We start from the raw sequence: 22756 nt of genomic DNA on the forward strand, positions 1-22756 counted from the left end.
TAGTGTAAGTAATACAACAAATTCTCTCTTACCAGTGTGATCATATACCTACATATTTTCAAATATAATTGGCAGGGAAATTCAAGCCTATCCAAGAGTACCACAGAATGAGTCATAACTATAAGTCAAGGGGTCTGAATACTTTCCGAATGCACTGTAGGATTTCCTTTATTTAGTACTTTGTTGATGCACCTTTGGCAGCGATTACAGCATTGAGTCTTATTGGGTATGACGCTACAAGCTTGGCACATCTGTATTTGGGGAGTTTCTCCCATTCTTCTCCGCAGATCCTCTTAAGCTCTGTCAGGTTGGATGGGGAGTGTCGCTGCAGAGCTATTTTCAGGTCTCTCCAGAGATGTTTGATCGGGGTTCAAGTCTGGGCTCTGGCTAGACATTGAGACTTGTCCCCGAAGCCTCCTGCTTTGTCATATTGGAAGGTGAACATTCGCTCCAATCTGAGGTCCTGAGCGCTCTGGAGCAGGTTTTAATCAAGAATCTCTCTGTACTTAGCGCCATTCATCTTTTCGTCGACCCTTACTAGTCTCCCCATTCCTTCCGCTGAAAAACATTCCCACAACATGCTGCCACCACCATGCTTCAGGCCAAAGAGTTCAATCTTGGTTTCATCAGACCAGAGGATCTCGTTTCTCATGGTCTGAGTCCTTTAGGTGCCTTTTGGCAAACTCCAAGCGGGCTGTCATGTGCCTTTTACTGAGGAGTGGCTTCCGTCTGGCCACTATACCATGATTGGTGGCATGCTGCAGAGATCGTTGTCCCTCTGGAAGGTTCTCTCATCTGCACAGAGGAGCGCCGTCAGAGCTTATATACACACACAGGTTTGTGCCTTTCCAAAGCATGTCCAATCAAGTTGTATAAAGAGCTCAAAGTTGATCAATGGAAACAGGTAAAGGAAAGGGGGGGTGATACATTGCTATGAGACTCAATTGAGCTCCAAAGTTTCTGAATACTAAATAAGGTGTTATTTTTTCTAAAAACCTCTTCGCTTTGTCATTATGGGATATTGTGTGTAAATTGAGGGGGATTTTTTTTGTTATCACTTAAAGCTGTAACGTAGCAAAATGAATGTCAATACTGTACTTTTTGAATGCACTGTAGTCTCGAATACCTTAAGCAGTTGTCACTGACTAGTTGGATATTAATTTCCCTGAGAACAACTTCTGTACTTAAAGCATTCATATTAAACTCATGAATGTAACTTTGTCAAATTGTTTTGTGGTCTCCTTGTAGCCGCCCTGGTTGTGCTGAAATAAAATTGTATAACACTTAATTGTGAGGCTAAATACAAGGGCTTGACATGCAGACAAATGAAAAGCAGATTTTTGCTGGGGTCATGGGACTGAGGGTTAAAATAGAGACAGTAGCATATGTATCAAGTTGGGATTTAGAAGATACTCCTCAATGCTCAAATCAAAACCACTGGCAACCCACAGGATCTTTTCATGCATTTTATTGCCAAGTCTTATTCATCCCCTACTGTCTGTTGTGAATTCAAAAGGTCACCGAATGAAGAAAGAAACGAAAGAGCATGTAAACACCATTTCAGGAGGCACTGACATGACAGACAATTCCATGCCAATGTTCATATTAGCACCCATTGATACATTGCCTACTCATCGCACTTTGCCTTTTCAAGTGGACAATCCAGACCCTTTGTCGGAGGACCGCCATTTTGGTATTAAATTATAAAGTTGACAAAAGGGGGAAATTTCCCTCAAATGTTTGAGATGATTAATATCAACTTCTAGGAAGTAATTTCTCACACAGCAAGGAATACATTTATTTTGCTTTTATAAATCTGTTGTGCGCGTCTGTGCTCTTTCCCCAACACACCTGGACCCAAACAATACCCCTCGCCCCAATGAAAGGCAAGCCTACCAGCTCTACAGTATAGACCTTAAGTTGTGAACAACATTGACGTATGTCAATGACAACAAGATGTGATAAATAATAGAAATGGGTGACATTTAAGGCTGGAGACCCTTAGTATACATTTAGTCTATATCCCTGAATATTCAGTAAAGATCAATACATTCCATTTTTATGTTGTAACCTTTACACTTCCTTTCAGTTTAAAGACACCACGAGAAGGAAAGGTGGGTTATGACAGTTAACCTCAGAATGAATCCACTTTATTGTAGTAAAATGCCTTTGCAGGCAGAGTACAGCTGGAATATTATACAACAAACTGTTTTAAAAAATATCTGGAGGCAAACTACTTTTAGAGCCCATTTTCTCCCCCTTTGTAATCAACCCTGACTGTTTTCCTTCTGTTTTGTTGTTTAGATCATGTCCAGTTAATCATCATAAAGAACAGACAGGTGAACTTCTCCAGACATGTTTCCCTTCAAGAAATATCAGCATCATAAAAGGGAGGGATGAGCACTTGTCCAAAATGGCACCCTATTCCATTTATAGTGCACTGCTTTTGACCAGCCCTATTGCTCTGGTCAAAAGTAGTGCACTATATAGGGAATACTGTGCCATTTCAGACGCACATTAAAAATGGTGGAGAATAATGCAATGAGAGCAGCCAAATAAGCATATGGGTTATACATCTGGGACCCATTGTAAAACACCCAATAATAATCATTCATGAATATATACATGACGGGGTCAAAATAAACTTTTCTTTTTACCAAACTGAAGATAAATGCATTCAAGTCATAGATACTCGTGCTGCTTGTCAATCTTCCTCACTTTGTTTTTGATATAGGACTCTGTAGCACTACGTACAATGTAAACACAACAGGGCTCAGAACAAACTTTTTCAATCAAACCAGATACAGGACAGACAAAACCCTTTCCCTCTCTGACCCGGAGACTGATACAGTTGAGTTGAGATATAGACTCCAACATCCCAAACGGCACCCTATGGGCCCTGGTCAAAAGTAGTGCACTACATAGGGACTAGGGTGCCATTTGGGACAGGATATGGATGGGATATAGGATGGGGTTGATTCACATTTTGCATAAACCGGTGACCTGCTGCAATGTATGTATCCACTTAGACAACAACACATTAACACTGAGTAAATCACACTTGAGGGTGGGGTGTACTGCATAACGTTGATAGGCTTAACTTAACTAAAATAGCTATCCCAACGTATTGGTTAATGCATAAGCAAGGAAACATTATGGCTGTGGGCAAGGAGACACATTAAGCATCAACACTGAAGAGAAATCTGAAACAAAGCTTCTCTTCAACACACTCTGGTCAGAATCAGATGTTTTAACCCAACACATTGAAGCAAGTAAAAAGAATACCCTGTCAGAATCCTTTGAAGATTGAGAACTATGACCAGGGTTAAAGTGCTGACCATCTCAGAGGACCTGAGGAGGGGTTAGAGGTCAGTGGTTAGGGGTCAAGGAAGAGATCCAGTGATTCCTCATCAGTACCAGCAACCTGGTTGCGGTCAGACACTCCCCACAAATAACTGCACATGCTCATATGGCAACACAGACACACACACACACACACACACAAAGCCCTCATTGGCAAAATAAAGCACACAGAAGTCAAGTCACTTTCTCCCATTGTCTATTCCACTACTCCTCAGTGACCGCCCTGGGTTTCTTATAGATTGGCATGTTGATACTATGGAAGGCGGGCACCCAGCGGTTGTCATGGAGACCGACGTTGCAGCCGGGCGTGTCTTTGTGGGAACCATGGCAACACATCCAGTACCCGGGGCCGTAGGGCAGCGCCTGGCAGTAGGGCTTGTGGTGCCAGCGGCAGAGGGACACGTCCCCGCGCCCATACCGTTTTTTACACTGCTTGCAGGGATCGTCTTTGTAGCGGGGGTCGCACACCCAGCGGCAGTCTGCGGGTCGAACTCCGTAGCTCTCAATGAGGAACTTGAAGTAGTGGCAGGTGCACTTAAGCGCTGCCAGGTTCTCTGTGGGCAGCAGGCAGAAGATCTTAACGATAATGTGGTGAGGCAGGAAGGCCATGTACTGCTGGGGTTCCAGGAGCAGCTGGATCTTAAAGCGCATCTCCAGGAACTCGTGAGACACCAGGCGGCGCAGGGGGAAAGGCACGGTCTCACACTGGCTAAAAGCACTCCCCTCTCCCTCACTCACCGCCTTCTCATCCTCCTCTTTGGCCCAGTTCTCACTGTGCGATATGGTTTCAGGGAGGAGGGAGGTGATAGCAGGGTCGCAGGGCTGAGGCTTGGAGGGTTCCGCTAAGTCTCTGGTGAGTTGAGGGCTGGACCCAGTGTCCTGGGTGCGAGTACTGTCTGGGTGTGGGAGTTTGTGTTGTTCTAGCACCGGCTGTGAGGGCAGAGGGTGTGAGAAGAACAGCATGCCTGGGAGGGGCTCCTCACTCTGTAGACTGCTGCTGGCCCGCTCTGACTGGAGCTGGAGGTACAGATCCTGCCCAGCCTCAATGACCCTGCTCCCCACCTGCTGTCCCTGGGCCTCACACATCTCCTCTGGCTCTCTGACAACGTGGATGGAGGCTCCACACCCAGAGTCCACACTGTGAGACGGAGAAGCTGGGTCAGAGGAACGGGAAGCCCAGTGGGAAGCTTCATGGCAGCTGCTGGGAACTAGTTTGTCTGTGTGGATGGTGCTAACAGAGGGACGGCCCTCAGATGGACTAGCGTGGAGGTGCTGCACCCCCGTGGTCTCCTCTAGTCCGTGCTGGGGCCCAGTGGGAGACGGAGGTGGCTGGGCTGAGATGGAGCAGGCGTCTGCTCCTGCCAGTAACACCCGGCCCACCCTCCTCCGCAGGCTGTTGTTGCGCGACAGCTCTCCCCCAGATCCGGACCCTTCCCTTGGAACACTCCGGCGCTTCAGGCACTCTGACTCCAGCTTGGCCACCATGTCTGACACCTTTACACACTCTGCCTCATCTGTCCCCTGGGGGCTCTGGTCTGGGGCTTTGGGCTGCTGGGGCTCTTGGGTCAGTGACAGCCCCCTGGATAAGGTAATGCTTGTGGAGCTCCGCAGAGAGACAGGCTTAGAGTCCCCTTGCTTGTCGCTGGCTCTCTGCTCCAAGGCGGCCACCAACTCCACCACAGAGAGAGCCTTGCCCGTCCCAGTCTCACTCCCCTCCTCGCCCTCTACCCTACATACCTGCTCCCCACCCACCCCTACAACCCCACACTCAGGCACTCTAGGGCTCTCGCCAAGGGTCACCTCTTCTGGGCTGTTCTTTGTGGGACTCAGTGGGCTCTGTCTCTCTAGAGCTCTGGGTGACTGTCGGTCTCTGTCCTGGTGGTGGCCCCGATGCCCTGACCTCCTCCTGCGCTTGGCCACAGAGCCACCCTCGTCCTCCCAACAGCTTTTCATCTTCACAGACACTGTCCTCACCGAGATGCTGCTCACCAAGTCTCCCTCACGCGCCTCCCTGACCGGCTCTCCTCCACCGCCACCATTCACCAGGCTGCCGCGGCACTGGGGCGAGGCGAAGATGGCGATTTTCTCCTTGGTGTTGCCGGGCTTTATGACAGCCCAGATGTCCAGCGGTCCCTCTCCGTCCTCCCCCTGGTAGGAGACGCTGAGGGAGGCCTCCTGGTTCTCAGATCCCCCCAAGCCTGTAGAGGAGGTGCAGGAGGAGGTGGGGAGGAGCAGCAGGGATGAGGTGGTGGTGTAGGAGGTTTCAGAGGTTTTCCTCCGGGCCCAGGTTGTACTACTGTGGAATACATTTCCCCCAGACCCACTCAGCCTTGAGGTTTGCAGCCCACTACCACTGTTGCCGTGGGTACTATTACTGCCGTCACTGCAGCACCGGGTGTTGGTGGATATGACACTAAGGGGGGACCGGGCCGTGCCCGGGCCGAGCCCGCTGCTAGACGAGCCCACCAGGGCTGGACGGACCCCCCACTCTGTCCTCAGAGACAGGGCCCCCTGCTGGCTCATATGGTGAAGGCCTCTCTGGCTGTCCTGACTGGACTCCAGGTAGAACTCTTTCTTCTGCAGTTTGGGGTATGGCTTGAGGTGCATGGCTGCAGCCCTGGAACAGAAGAATGGCGTCCATGCGTTATTGTGGTACATGTGATATGACAGCCTAAACAGGGGCCTGTTCAGGAGGATGCAAGAGAACAGTCATAGAAGGCAGAATAGCAAATGAAGTCAGCTCTAGTTATTCTATTTCTACCTGACACGTCCTGAATATTTTGCCAATGCAGCAAATATATTATCAATAAACGCAGTTGGGAGTGGGACAGCCAGAACTATAACCCTCTATCTATGCTTGGACTACTGGGCCTCAGGTCAGCTACAGAAGAAAACAAGAGGTGCATTCCAAATGGCACAATATGTAGGGTATAGGGTACTTATTGCAAGACGGAGCAGGGGTTCCCAAACTTTTTGGACCCGGGAGGGGACTAATGATGCGCTGGTCAGCTGTTTGTTCACCTGCACCCAATTGCTAGAAACCCATCCGCAACCACCCTTTTTTCTCCTCTTGAACATTTATTGAACAATGACGTTTTTCTTTAAAAAAAAAATTGGCCTATTGAACAGTATGTGATGGGGTGAGCTCTCTAGTCACGTTGAATCACTGTTCTCCATTCCCCATGCACCCTACAAACATTTCCACTTCATTAAACTGCATTAGGCCAACTGCCATTGCATTAAACTTATGAGACCACCATTTGTTTGTGCTAATAGTGGTAACACATTTGGTATCGGAGAAAACATTTCGTAGTTTAAGCTAATTCCCACTAAAACGATTGTAATACAAGAGGTATTGTGTTGAAAATGTGTTAATTGGTAGAGAACTGTGGATACCAATATCCCTGTGAGCCTCCCAGGCCCATGTTACAAATGGTTAAGAACATACATTGTAGATTAATAATATTACATGGTATTGTCCCGCAACTTATTCTAGAAATTCCTATGCCAAAATTTAAGTAATATGTTCACAATATTCATAAACTCAAATGTCTCAGGGAACCCCTGAAATAGAAACTGAAGAACAGGTTTCTGCACTTGGCATGGAGAGGCAGACGGCCAAAAGGGGACGATTTGCCCTGCCCGCACCGGCCAACATACACCAAGTGTACAAAACATTAGAAACACCTTCCTAATATTGAGTTGCACCCCTTTTTGCCCTCAGAACAGACTCAATTTGTCGGGGCATGGACTACAAGGTGTTGAAAGCGTTCCACAGGGATACTGGCCCACGTTGACTCCAATGCTTCCCACAGATGTGTCAAGTTGACTGGATGTCCTTTGGGTGGTGGATCATTCATGATACGCATGGGAAACTGTTGAGCGCGAAAAACTCAGCTGCGTTGCAGTTCTTGCCACTCAAACCGGTGCATTTGGCACCTACTACCATACAAAAGGCACTGAAATATTTTATCTTGCCCATTCACCCTCTGAATGGCACACAATGTTTTGTACACGCAGTGTATATTCCTCTGGCAAAACCTTCCTTGCGAAAACACTAACAGTGGAAAGTGCTGAGCTTGCCTTAAACTACATAGCTTACTTTACACTGGAGTAGGGTTGTGTGTCGATTTTGCACTGGGTACTTTTGGTGCTTATCTACGAAATCGCTTTCAGCCTATTGATCAGGCCAGCAGGGAGAGGCAGCACTCGATCCTTGCCTTGGATCGAGTGGCTCTAACCTAGGTTCTCTCATTTGTTCACACTGCATAAACAGTCTGCTTCCCAAAAGGCACCATATTCCCTACATCAAATCTTTATTTATTTTATATATATAAATAAATGAATAAATATATATAAATAAATGAATAAATATATATAAATAAATGAATAAATATATATAAATAAATGAATAAATATATATAAATAAATGAATATATATATATAAATAAATGAATAAATATATATAAATAAATGAATAAATATATATATAAATAAATGAATAAATATATATATATATATAAATGAATAAATGAATATATATATATATATATATATATATATATATATATATATATATATATATATATATATATATATATATATATATATATATATATATATATATATATATATATATATATATATATATATATATATATCTCACATGTACCGAATACAACAGGTGTAGTAGACCTCAGTGAAATGCTTAACCAACAGTGCAGCTAAGAAAAATACCTTAAGGTAAGAAATAAAACAAATAATTAAAGAACAGCAGTAAAATAACAGCAAGGCTATATACAGGTGGTACCAGTACAGAGTCAATATGCGGGGGCACCGGTTAGTTGAGGTAATATGTACATTTAAGTAGAGTTAAAGTTACTAGGCATAGATAATAACAGAGTAGCAGCTGCGTAAAAGAGGGGGAAGGGGGGGGGGGGGGCAATGCAAATAGTCTGAGGTAGCCCTTTGATTAGATCTTCAGGAGTCTTATGACTTGAGGGTAGAAGATGTTTAGAAGCCACATGAACCTAGACATGGTGCTCCGGTACAGCTTGCCGTGCGGTAGCAGAGGGAACAGTCGATGACTAGGTTGGCTGGAGTCAATTATTGACAATTATTTGGGCCTTCCTGACACTGTCTGGTATAGACGTCCTGAATGGCAGGAAGCTTGGCTCCAGTGATGTACTGGGCCGTACGCACCACCCTCTGTGTCTTGCGGTCGGAGGCCGAGCAGTTGCCAGAACAGGCAGTGATGCAACTCGTCAGGATGCTCTCGATGGTGCAGCTGTAGATCTTTGAGGATCTGAGGACCCATAACCAAATCTCCTGAGGGGGAATGGATTTTGACGTGCCCTCTTCACAACTGTCTTGGGGTGCTTGGACCATGTTAGTTTGTTGGTGATGTGGATGCCAAGGAACTTGAAGCTCTCAACCTCCTCCACTACAGCCCTGTCGATGAGAATGGGGGCGTGCTCAGTCCTCTTTTTCATGTAGTCCACAATTATCTCCTTTGTCTTGATCACGTTAAGGGAGAGCACCACACGGTCATGTCTCTGACCTCCTCCCTATAGGCTGTCTCTGACCTCCTCCCGATAGGCTCTCTCATCGTTGTCGGTGTTCAGGCCTACCACTGTTGTGTCATCGGCAAACTTAAATGATGGTGTTGGAATCGTGCCTGGCCGTGCAGTCATGAGTGAACAGGGAGTACAGTAGGGTACTGAGCACGCACCCCTGAGGGGCGCCCATGTTGAGGATCTGCGTGCATAATTTGTGGATCTGTTAGGTAAGTATGTAAATTGGAGTAGGTCTAGGGTTTCTAGGATAATGGTGTTGATGTGAGCCTTTCAAAGCACTTCATAGCTACAGACGTGAGTGCTACGTGTCGGTAGTCATTTAGGCAGGTTACCTTTGTGTTCTTGGGCACAGGGACTATGGTGGTCTGCTTGAAACATGTTGGTATTACAGACTCGATCAGGGACAGGTTGAAAATGTCAGTGAAGACACTTGCCCGTTGGTCAGCGCATGCTCTGAGTGCACGTCCCGGTAATCCGTCTGGCCCTGCGGCCTTGTGAATATTGACCTGTTTAACCTCTTGAAGCAAGGGGGCATGTTTGGATAAAAAGGTAAACTGCCTATTTCTCAGGCCCAGAAGCTAGAATATGCATATAATTTGCAGATTAGGATAGAAAACTCTAAAGTTTCCAAAACTGTCAAAATAGTGTCTGAGTATAACAGAACTGATATTGCAGGCGAAAACCTGAGGAAAATCCAACCAGGAAGTGCTGTTTTTCTGAAACTGTTCCAATGCAAGCCTATCCTCCATTTAAAGGGATATCAACCAGATTCCTTTCCCTATGGCCTCCACATGGTGTGAACAGTCTTTAGACATGGTTTCAGGCTTTTATTCTGAAAAATGAGCGAGAATGATCACATCGCGTCAGTGGATAGCCAGATGTCCTTAGATTTGTTCATGCGCGCGCATGAAGAGCTGACTCATTTCTTTCTCTTGTATTAAAAAGTGATTATAAAAAACATTTTTTGGTTATAAAGAGAATCTTTATGGAACAAAAACAAACATTTATTGTATAAACTGGGAGTCTCGTGAGTGTAAACATACGAAGATCAAAAGGTAAGCGATTAATTTTATTGCTTTTCTGACTTGAGACCAATCTACTTTGCTGCTAGCTGTTTGTAATGTTTTGTCTGCTGAAAGCTGTTCTCACATAATCGCATGGTTTGCTTTCACCGTAAAGCTTTTTTGAAATCTGACATGCCAGGTGGATTAAAGGTCTTACTCACAACGGCTGTGGAGAGCTTGATCAGTCGTCTGGAACAGCTGATGCTCTCATGCATGTTTCAGTGTTACTTGCCTCGAAGCGAGCATAGAAGTAATTGAGCTCGTCTAGTAGGCTCGTGTCACTGGGCAGCTCTCGGCTGTGCTTCCCTTTGTAGTCTAATAGTTTGCAAGCCCTGCCACATCCGACAAGCGTTGGAGCCGGTCTTGTACGATTTGACAAGGAGCGACTAGGAGCGCCGCCTCTGGATGAGCGTTTTCCTTTTTGCTTATGGCGGAATACACCTCATTGAGTGCGGGCTTAGTGCCAGCATCGGTCTCTGGTGGTATGTAGACAGCTACAAAAAATACAGATGAACTCCCTAGGTAGTGTGGTTTACAGCTTATCATGAAATACTCTACCTCAGGCGAGCAAAACCTCACAACTTCCTTAGACATTGTGCACTACCAGAACCCTAGACCTTGGTCAAAAGTACTGCATTAAATAGGGAATAGGGTGCAATTTGGGACACGTGGTGTCTTGTGGATGGAAAGCTGCGTCACACAATCTGATTATGGCAAAAACAAGGGTTGCTGTTCCCCCAGCCCAGCTACCCTCCCTCCATTGTTCCCCCAGCACAGCCTCTCTCCTGCTGCTATTCCCCCAGTCTCCCTCCCACTGCTCGGACAAAATGGGTACAGAGCCTAAGTTCAGACACAGCTGGGCCCTTACACAAGTCCTGTCAGCTGATCCAGCCCCTGACACACACAGGACTTCCAGTAGCCGCAGTGGGACAGGACAGACGGCAGTACATATAAGGCATTCTTCACTGCAGGGCAAATAAGGCATTCTTCACTGCAGCCCTGGAACTCTGATAAATGTGGGACAGTAGGGTGGAGGCAGGGGGAGCACCTGAGGTAACCAAATCAGGGATGGCATGCAGGGGAGGGGGTGGTGGATGGGTTCGAGGGCGACAAGGGCACCGCAAAGGCACTGGCTGCATCTCAAATAGCTTTTCTATAGAATACACACAACCAGTTTGGACACACCTACTTATTCAAGGGTTTTTCTTTATTTTTACTATTTTCTACATTGTAGAATAATAGTGAAGACATAACTATGAAATAACACATGGAACCATGTAGTAACCAAAAGTGTTAAAAATAGAATCTAAATATATTTTATATTTGAGATTCTTCAAAGTAGCCACCCTTTGCCTTGACAGCTTGGCATTCTCTCAACCAGTTTCACCTGGAATGCTTTTCCAAGTCTTGAAGGAGTCCCCACACATGCTGAGCACTTGTTGGCTGCTTTTCCTTCACTCTGCGGGTACCACTCATCCCAAACCATCTCCATTGGGTCGGGTGGAAAAACAAATGATAGTCCCACTAAGTGCAAACCAGGTGGGATGGCGTATCGCTGCAGAATGCTGTGGTAGCCATACTAGTTAAGTGTGCCTTGAATTCTAAATAAATCACAGACAGTGTCACCAGCAAAGCACCACCACGCCTCCATGCTTCACAATGGGAACCACATATGCGAAGATCATCCATTCACCTACTCTGCGTCTTACAAAGACGACACGGTGGTTGGAACCAAAAATCTCAAAAAAAGGACAGATTTCCACCGGTCTAATGTCCATTGCTTGTGTTTCTTAGCCCAAGAAAGTCTCTTCTTATTGGTATTCTTTAGTTGTGGTTTCTTTGCAGCAATTTGATCATGAAGGCCTGATTCACAGTCTCCTCTGAACAGTTGATGTTGAGATGTGTCTTCTGAGGGTTGTAACTAATGAACTCTGCAGCAGAGGAAACTGAATCAGGCGTGGTCAAAATGCTGCAAAGAAACCACTACTTTAAAAAAATCGACACACAATGGTATATAATAGGGTGCCATTTGGGACACACACGCTGCTCTCTTGGGGTGGGGTGGCTTCATCTAGTAATTGGCTAGCTGGAGAGCATGTAAAGCGGTGTGCCAAGGGAGGGAGAATTACAGCGCGCTGTGTGTCCTTGAAAGGCCTGCAGTAGCCCCAGTCACTCTCCTCTCCCCCACCAGTCCCAGTGTTTTCACTGCTCTAGTGTGTGTGCACGTGTTGACTGAAGAGGGGAAAAAGTGGCACCAACATCAACTGAGTGGGATCACATTATATAGCCGTGGCAACAACTACACCTGTAATAACAATTATAATTCATTACAATTTTATACAATTTTTTACAATCTCAAAGCACTTTAAGCAACAAAGAAAAACGAGAAAAACAAATAATTCATGGACAATCATGGCAGGCATGGTTCTTGCACTCTAAGTGATTCATGTCAGTTAGCCATTAGCTGACTTTACCAAAAGGTCATTGAAGCTCAGACAGCGACTTGCTACACTAATGTCACTAGCATCAGCCATTTTGTTCAGAGATCCACACTCCAGAGTACCACACAATGTGGTTGTAGTAGAATCAGTGAGGTGAAACTTAAGAAATGTTGCAGAAAGAAAAGTAAATGAATAATCGATGCTGCAACTACTCTATTGCACATTTTTGTTCTATAAAATACATTTATATGTGAATGTTCTGCAATATTATGGTTGCACCCTCCTAAACAGCCCCTTGGTCTGGCTTGCCAAGTTTGACTGTTACTCATTATTACACAACCTGGCCAACAGAATATTTCCCCTTCCCAGCAGTGCTCAGACCCCACACAGAGACTGTGTCTCAAATGCCACCCTATAGCCTATATATAGGGCTCTGGTCAAAATAAGTGCACTATATAGGGAAGAGTATGACATTTGGGATAAGCCCATTACACAAACTCTACCCTCCTGCAAGTCATACTTTCCTCAATGCCTGGTGCCAGTGCCAAAACACACATCAGTGCTAATGGCAATTTCAGGGAAAAGTACAATTTAGCGTTATGTAAAAATAAAATAAAAACTGGAAAAACTGTCTGAAGTGAAAGGCACAACAGAGCTGGCCCTAGTTGGACTGGAGGGGCAGTCATGGGCTCTGATGAGGTGAGCTCACTCCTGAACTCCGCTAGAGAGAGCAGCTTCAACGCAACAACCTCATTCTTATCTCCTCTATTCCTCTCCCCCCTTCAAGAGTCCATGACTTCTTCTCCATAGGGAGGTTGCCAGGGAACTGATCCAACTTCAAAAGTCAAGGAATGAAGTCACACGAGGGCCGTGTTCTAAATGGAACCCTATTCCTTATGTAGTGCCAAAGCACTCTATAGGGAATAGGGTGTCATTTGGGAAACACATGAGCAATCAGTCTGAGGCTGCGCCTGCATGTTGCAATTATGTGCAACATCACATGTTCTTCCTGAGGCGAGGCAGGGGGCTACTGGAGCGCACACCTGGGTTCAAATGCTATTTGAAATCGATGAAATACTTGTTTCCTCTAGCGGGCTTGCAGTTTTGGGACTATTCTATTTGTCCATTAAGCCAGGCAAACGCGATCAAGCACAGATTATGAATTTATTTGAAAAAAGTATTTAAAAACGCAGGTCTGGTTGGTGGGGCTGACGCAGCCTGAAGCACGGCACAGGCCTCCACCCGTGTCTGTAGTTTGGCATAAACAAATGGGCCTTCATTTACAGACACGAGGTAAGCAGGGGGGATAATATACTCATGTGTTTTGCGACATCGTTATGGGAAAGTCATACTAAATAATCCCACTACTTAAACCATCATTCACCTGGCTGGCAGGCACTGTCCCACAGAGCAGTACAACAGGTGTTATTCAGTCAAGTAAAACATTCACAACTTTGGTTGCAAATAGAAACGTTATGAGTAGAGCTGACAATCCCATATAGAAATACATAATGTAGAATCAATAGGCTTATCTGAAACAATAACCTTGCATCCTCCTGAACAGGAATTCTAGCTCAATATGGGTGGCTCTAATAATAATTCCATGCTGAAGAGGTAAGCCTAGTTCAATGCTAATGTTAGCAGTAGTGACTAGGTAAACCAACCCAAACAAAGCATGGATTTTAGTCTTGTCCATAAGCTGCTTTTAACATAGGAACCAAGTCATTTTATAATTTGAGTGCGCTGTCCCTTTAACTCACCTCTGAGGTATGCAAGTAGGTAGGTAGAGTGGTGATTTGTGAGTGAGGGGGGACTCAGAGAGATAGAAGCTTACTTCCAGTGTGTGTTTGTATCTTGTCTCTTACCTCCAGGCTGACAGCAGCAGGTTGGATGGTGGTTTCCTATGTTCGCTGTGAGAGGAGGCGGTAGACTCACATCTCTCAGGAATTCAGCTTCTCCCTCCAGTCCAGTGTGGTGACAGACGTGTCTCTCCCACAACCCCCTGCAGGCCACGATCTGATGACCTCACAACTCAGGGTCCCATCCACCGCACTGCAGGGAAACAGACACATGATGTACAGTTAATTACAGCTCAGTTCCAGACAGACAATCTCGCACATAGAAGAAAGCACTTAAATGGAACATGGCTGTGTGTGGTGCAGGGTTCTCCCCAGGATTTTTAGAACACTTCCAACTGCCATTTCCTTGTATGATAACAAATAGAGTAAAACATTTGAATGAAGAAACAATTTAGAGTGGCGCAGCCAGGCCATAAGGTGGTTCAGCACCCCTCTTACATTCTTTGAGGAGCACCCTGTTGTGTGTGTGTGTGTGTGGGGGGAGGGGGTCTTCAGTTAGCCATGGGTTAATCACCCTGGCCTCCCAGGAACAATGATCTGCAGAACTGCATAAGTAAACAAGCCCAGGGCCGAATCAAAATCCAACACTTCTTGAAATGCTGCCTGGCTGAGATTGACAGATGGCAACGAGTTAATATACAAGAAACATATGGACAAATATTCACAAAAACATTTTTCCACAAAGCTGTTCCTCTGAATGTGAATCAATGGCTTATGTAAAGCAAGCCAAACCTGGCACGGTCTAACAAAAACAGAAAAGGCCAAACAAAATGCCTTTACAAGGTTTACAATGTTGTGTTTGTAGTTTAACCACCAGAGTTTCCATTATCTTATGCCTCATTTCCAACACTATCCAATAAATCTAAAAATACATCACTGAACTGCAACAAGTCAACCACAGATAGCCTAAACAAACATGTGCCATTACATCAAATAATTTTCCACCTTCAACTTCCAAGTCAGATATGAAACCAAATTTTGTTTGCAACTATTCAGACTGATAAACTGTACATTCAGTTCAAACTGAGCCAACACTGAAGTGGAAACACACTCCCTTCAAGGTAGCATCCCAAATGGCACCCCATCTACTCCCCATTAGTGCACTACTTTTGACCAGGGTCCATATGGCACTGCTCTAAAAGTAGTGCACTATATAGGGAACAGCGTACTATTTGGGACAGAACCTTGAATCCTTCCCCCATTCTCATTCGCTGGCTGGGGAAAAACAAGCGCCCAGTTTGTTTTCAAAGAGATATGTCAGCCATGAAGACCAGATAAGCCTGAACAAAAGCTGATTTGAGAACAGTGGCCAGCCAGGGGACTGGGGGGGGCAGAGGGGAAGGGAAGGCTGCTCTGCTTATCAAACACTTGGCTAGCTAAAACACAAGTCAGTCAATCACAGAGGGACAGGCTAGCACCTCATGGTACACAATAATGATTAGACTGCCTGACTCATTCCATTATATCAGCATTATTTATTAGCCTAGCACCAGAATTCTCAAATTGAGGATGTGCACAATCATATGAACCTCCTTTACTTCATAGACTGTCCCTGCCAGGGTGGCTGGACAAGGCGGTTCAAATCCTAAATGTTTGGTTACACTCGATTCGGGTCCTTCCTGGACATTGATAAATACACAGCGCGATCTAAAAAAATATCAGCTACTTTATCACATTACAGTCCCAATCTAAACTGGATTATGTTTTTTCACCCTTCAATCTATACACAACACCCCATAATGACAAAGCGAAAACAGGTTTAGATTTGAAAATGAATAAAAGTGAAAACAGAAATACCTTTTTTTACATAACTACAGACCCTTTGCTATGAGACTTAAATGAGCTCAGGTGCATCCTGTTCCCATTGATCATCCTTGAGATGTTTCTACAACTTGGGAGTCCACCTGCGGTAAATTCAATTGGATTTGGAAAGGCACACCTGTAGAAATCAGGTCCCACAGTTGACAGCGCATGTCAGATCAAAAACCAAGCAATGAGGTCGAAGGAATCGCCTGTTGAGCTCAGAGACAGGATGGTTAAGGCACAGATCTGGGGAAGGATACCAAAACATTTCTGCAGCATTGAAGATCCAAGAACACAGTGGCCTCCATTTCTAAAGGAAAAGTTAGGGACCACCAAGACTCTTCCTAGAGCTGGCCGCCCGGCCAAACTGAGCTATCGGGGGAGAAGGGCCTTGGTCAGGGAGGTGACCAAGAACCCGATGGTCATTCTGATAGCGCTCCAGAGTTCCTCTGTGGAGATGGGAGAACCTTCCAGAAGGACAACCACCACAGAAGGACAACTCCACCAATCAGGCCTTTATGGTATAGTGGCTAGACGGAAGCCACTCTTCAGTAAAAGGCACATGACAGCTCGCTTGGAGTTTGCCAAAAGGCACCTAAAGTACTCTGACTATGAGAAACAATATTCTCTGGTCTGATAAAACCAAATATTGAACTCTTTGGTCTGAATGTCAAGCATCACGTATGGAGGAAACATGTCAACATTAGAACATTAGTAAAACATGTTTCTGCTTTGTCATTATGGGGGAGTGAGTGTAGATTTATGAGGGGGGGGGGATATTTAATCCATTTTAGAATAAGGCTGTAATAGCTCCAAAAAATTAAGGGAACACTAAAATAACATCCTAGATCTGAATGAATGAAATATTCTTATTAAATACTTTTTTCTTTACATAGTTGAATGTGCCGACAACAAAATCACAAAAATTATCAATGGAAATCAAATATCAACCCATGGTGGTCTGGATTTGGAGTCACACTAAAAAAATTAAAGTGGAAAACCACACTACAGGCTGATCCAACTTTGATGTAATGTCCTTAAAACAAGTAAAAATGAGGCTCAGTAGTGTGTGTGGCCTCCACGTGCCTGTATGACCTCCCTACAACGCCTGGGCATGCTCCTGGTGAGGTGGCGGATGGTCTCCTGAGGGATCTCCTCCCAGACCTGGACTAAAGCATCTGCCAACTCCTGGACAGTCTGTGGTGCAACGTGGAGTTGGTGGATGGAGCGAGGTCTGTGGAATGGACGGGCCAGTCCATAGCATCAATGCCTTCCTCTTGCAGGAACTGCTGATACACTCCAGCCACATGAGGTCGAGCATTGTCTTGCATTAGGAGGAAGCCAGGGCCAAACGCACCAGCATATGGTGTCACAAGGGGTCTGAGGATCTCATCTCGGTACCTAATGGCAGTCAGGCTACCTCTGGCGAGCACATGGAGGGCTGTGCGCCCCCCCCAAAGAAATGCCACCCCACACCATGACTGACCCACCGCCAAACATGCTGGAGGATGTTGCAGGCAGCAGAACGTTCTCCACGGCGTCTCCAGACTCAGTCATGTCTGTCACATGTGCTCAGTGTGAGCCTGCTTTCATCTGTGAAGAGCACAGGGCGCCAGTGGCGAATTTGCCAATCTTGGTGTTCTCTGGCAAATGCCAAACGTCCTGCACGGTGTTGGGCTGTAAGCATAACCCCCACCTGTGGATGTCGGGCCCTCATACAACCCTCATGGAGTCTGTTTCTGACCGTTTGAGCAGACACATGCACATTTGTGGCCTGCTGGAGGTCATTTTGCAGGGCACTGGCAGTGCTCCTCCTTGCACAAAGGCGGAGGTAGCGGTCCTACTGCTGGGTAGTTGCCCTCCTACAGCCTCCTCCACGTCTCCTGATGTACTGGCCTGTCTCCTGGTAGCGCCTCCATGCTCTGGACACTACGCTGACAGACACAGCAAACCTTCTTGCCACAGCTCGCATTGATGTGCCATCCTGGATGAGCTGCACTACCTCATGCTACCACTAGAGCGAAAGCACCGCCAGCATTCAAAAGTGACCAAAACATCAGCCAGGAAGCATAGGAACTGGGAAGTGGTCTGTGGTTATCACCTGCAGAACCACTACTTTATTGGGTGTCTTGCTAATTGCCTATAATTTCCACCGGTTGTCTATTCCATTTGCACAGCAGCATGTGAAATGTATTGTCAATCACTGTTGCTTCCTAAGTGGACAGTTTGATTTCACAGAGGTGTGATTGACTTGGAGCTACATTGTGTTTTTTTGATCAGTGTACACACACAAACGATTTCAGCATTTATTTATTTCATCACATTTCCAGTGGGTCAGAAGTTTACATACACTTAATTAGTATTTGGTAGCATTGCCTTCACATCGTTTAACTTGGGTCAAACGTTTCAGGTAGCCTTCCACAAGCTTCCCACAATAAGTTGGGTGAATTTTGGCCCATTCCTCCTGACAGAGCTGGTGTAACTGAGTCAGGTTTGTAGGCCTCCTTTCTCACACACACTTTTTCAGTTCTGCCCACACATTTTCTATAGGATTGAGGTCAGAGCTTTGTGATGGCCACTCCAATACCTTGACTTCGTTGTCCTTAAGCCATTTTGCCACAACTTTGGAAGTATGCTTGGGGTCATTGTCCATTTGGAAGACCCATTTGCGACCAAGCTTTAACTGATGTCTTCAGATGTTGCTTCAATAAAGCCACATAATGTTCCTGCCTCATGATGCCATCTATTTTGTTAAGCGCACCAGTCCCTCCTGCAGCAAAGCACACCCACAACATGATGCTGCCACCCCCGTGCTTCACAGTTGGGATGGTGTTCTTTGGCTTGCAAGCCTCCCTTTTTCCTACAAACATAACAATGGTCATTATGGCCAAACAGTTCTATTTTTGTTTCATCAGACCAGAAGACATTACTCCAAAAAGTATGATCTTTGTCCCCATGTGCAGTTGTAAACCGTAGTCTGGCATTTTTATGGCGGTTTTGGAGCAGTGGCTTCTTCCTTGCCGAGCAGCCTATCAGGTTGTCGATATAGGACTCGTTTCACTGTGGATATAGATACTTTTGTACCCGTTTCCTCCAATATCTTCACACAGTCCTTTGCTGTTGTTCTGGGATTGATTTGCACTTTTGGCACCAAAGTACGTTCATCTCTAAGAGACAGAACGTGTCTCCTTCCTGAGCGGTATGACGGCTGCGTGGTCCCATGGTGATTATACTGACCGTGGTACCTTCAGGTGTTTGGAACTTGCTCGCAAGAATGAAGACTTGGGAGTACAATTTATTTATTTTTGATATTGGCTGATTTCTTTTGATTTTCCCACGATGTCAAGCAAAGAGGCACTGAGTTTGAAGGTAGGCCTTGAAATACATCCACAGGTACACCTCCAATTGACTCAGATGTCAAATAGCCTATCAGAAGCTTGTGATAGATTATTTCGATTATAATTCACTGTCTGTAAATAATTGTTGGAATAATTACTTGCATCATGCACAAAGTAGATGCCCTAACAGACTTGCCAAAACTATAGTTTGTTGAACAAGAAATTTGTTGAGTGGTTAATAAGCAAGTTAATGACTAATCTAAGTGTATGTAAACTTAAAACTTAAACTGTATGCATGCATGTATGTATACATGTATACACACAGTCTAAAGTTTTAGAACACTTACTCATTCATGGGTTTAACTTTTTTCTACATTGTAGAATTAATGAAGACATCAAAACAATGAAATAACATATGGAATCACATAACCCAAAAGTATAACAAATCTAAATATATTTTAGATTCTTCCAAGTAGCCACCCTTTGCTTTGATGACAGCTTTGCACTCACTCTCAACCAGCTTCACCTGGAATGCTTTTCCAACAGTCTTGAAGGAGTTCCCACATACGCTGAGCACTTGTTGACTACTTTTCCCTCACTCTGCGGTCCAACTTATCCCAATTGGGTTGAGGTCAGGTTGATTGTGGAGGCCAGGTCATCTGATGCAGCCCTCCATCACTCTCCTTCTTGGTGGAATAGCCCTTACACACCCTAGAGGTGTGTTGGGTGACTGTCGCTGGTTCAGTATGCCTTGAATTCTAAATAAATCACTGACATTGTCACCAGAAAAGAACCCCCAGACAATCACACCTCTTCCATGCTTCACGGTGGGAACCACATGTGGAGAGAATCCATTCAACTACTCTGCGTCTCACAAAGACACGGCGGTTGGAACCAGAAATCTCACATTTGAGCTCAGACCAAAGGACAAAATGTCCACCAGTCTAATGTCCATTGCTCATGTTTCTTGGCCCAAGCAAGTCTCTTCTTCTTATTGGTGTCCTTCAGTAATGGTTTCATTGCAGCAAATCGACCATGAAGAACTGATTCACGCAGTCTCCTCTGAACAGTTGATGTTGAGATGTGTCTGTTACTTGAACTCTGAAACATTTATTTGGGCTGAAATGTCTAAGTCTGGTAACTCTAATTGAACTCATCCACTGCAGTAGAGGTAACTCTGGGTCTTCCATTCCTGTGGCAGTGCTCATAAGAGCTAGTTTCACCATTGCGGTTGACGGCTTACTGCCCCAATAGGTCCACAGACGACACAATCACCATCACACTGCCATATCCCATCTGGACAAGAGGAATACCTATGTAAGAATGCTGTTCATTGACTACAGCTCAGCATTTAACACCATAGCACCCTCCAAACTTGTCATGAAGCCCGAGACCCTGAGTCTCGACCCCACCCTGTACAACTGGGACCTGGACTTTGACGGTCCACCCCCAGGTGATGAGGGTAGGAAACAACATCTCCACTCCGCTGATCCTCAACACTTGGGCCCCACAAGGGTGCGTTCTAGCCCTCTCCTGTACTCCCTGTTCACCCATGACTGCGTGGCCATGCACGCCTCCAACTCAATCATCAAGTTTGCAGACAACACTACAGTGGTAGGCTTGATTACCAACAACGTCGAGACTGCCTACAGGGAGGTGGTGAGGGCCCTTTGGAATGTGGTGTCAACCTCACACCCAACATCAACAAAACAAAGGAGATGATTGTGGACTTCAGGAAACAGCAGAGGGAGCATACCCCCATGCACAGTACAGTAGTGGAGAAGGTGGAAAGTTCCTCGGCGTACACATCACAGATAAACTGAAATGGTCTACCCACACAGACAGCGTGGTGAAGGCGCAACAAAAATTTGGCTTGTCACCGAAAAACTAACTTTTACAGATGCACAATCAAGGAGCATCCTGTCAGGCTGTATCACCTCCTGGTACAGCAACTGCTCTGCCCACAACAATCTCCAGAGGTCTGCACAACGCATCACCGGGGGAAAACTACCTGCCCTCCAGGACACCTAGAGCACCCGATGTCACAGGAAGGTCACTGCCTGTTCACCCCTCTGTGATCTAGAAGGCGAGGTCAGTACAGGTGCATCAAAGCTGGGACTGAGAGACTGAAAAACAGCTTCCATCTCAAGGCCATCAGATTGCTCAACAGCCATTACAAACAGTGGCTGCTGCCAACAGGCTCAAATCTCTGGCCAGTAATACCTTTAATTAAATTACATTTGACAAATTATCACTAGTCACTTTAAATAACACCACTTTAATAATGTCTACATATCCTACATTACTCAACTCATGTTATTACTGTATTCTATACAATCTACTGAATCTTGCCTATCGCGCATCCATATATTTATATGTACATATTCATCCCTTTACATGTGTGTGTATATAAGGTAGTCGTTGTGAATGTTAGATATTACTGCACTGTCAGAACTAGAAGCACAAGCATTTCGCTACACTCGCATTAACATCTGATAACCATGTGTATGTGACCAATAAAATGATTTATTTGTTTTTTGTGACTGCACTTTGAAATGTTCCGGATTGACTGACCTTCATGTCTTAAAGTAATGGACTGTCGTTTCTCTTTGCTTATTTGAGCTATTCTTGCCATAATATGGATTTGGCCTTTTACCAAATAGGGCTATCTTCTGTATACCACCCCTACCTTGTCTCAACAGAACTGATTGGATCAAACGCATTAAGGAAAGAAATTCCACAATTTCACTTTTAACAAGGCACACCTGTTAACTGAAATACATTCCAGGTGACTACCTCATGAAGCTGGTTGAGAGAATGCCAAGAGTGTGCAATGTAGAAAATAGTAAAAAGAAAACCCTTTGAATGAGTAGGTGTGGGGTCCGACCCTATACTAGGTGTACTTAAACTAGACCTTGTGTATATTTGTAGCAAACACAGCGAGCAGTGGCGCGAATGAGAGCCACGAGGGCACAGCCACCACTTGCTCCTCATCCCCTTGCAGTGGTGCGCATCAGTTTCACATTAATATGACCTCATTTTCAGTGAGACACAGAATTCTTCGCCGTGCACAGACGAACAATTGAGGACAAAAAGGGTGAGAACACACTAGGCCTACATTTTGTCATGCATATGTAAAGTGTCCCCATTTCACAAGCTAAAGATACATTTTTCCAGCGGCTACTGAACATAAATTAAAAGGCCTATTTAGCCGCTTCTCAGATTAAGAGTGCTGAGCTAAGATCGGTTTTGCCTTTTAATGGTTAATGGTTTATGATTAATGGATAAGATAATGAAATCAAAATGATTAAG

At 45.2% G+C, this 22756-nt stretch overlaps 1 protein-coding gene across 2 annotated transcripts in view; it reads right to left on the minus strand.

Annotated features, from left to right (window-relative positions):
• Positions 1-1452: 1452 nt before the first annotated feature.
• The window catches only part of fbxo34 (F-box protein 34), a 45903-nt gene continuing 24599 nt past the window's right edge, over positions 1453-22756 (minus strand). For both annotated transcript variants that reach the window (XM_020487720.2, XM_020487721.2), the window contains exons 2-3: positions 14310-14496; positions 1453-5980 (exon numbers count right to left, since the gene is read on the minus strand). In XM_020487720.2, coding sequence (XP_020343309.1) covers positions 3568-5970 — 2403 coding nt within the window. In that variant the 5' untranslated portion in view covers positions 5971-5980; positions 14310-14496 and the 3' untranslated portion in view covers positions 1453-3567. The remainder of the gene's footprint in view (positions 5981-14309; positions 14497-22756) is intronic.

Source organism: Oncorhynchus kisutch, linkage group LG7, assembly GCF_002021735.2.
Source record: "Oncorhynchus kisutch isolate 150728-3 linkage group LG7, Okis_V2, whole genome shotgun sequence".
NCBI classification, from domain to species: domain Eukaryota; kingdom Metazoa; phylum Chordata; class Actinopteri; order Salmoniformes; family Salmonidae; genus Oncorhynchus; species Oncorhynchus kisutch.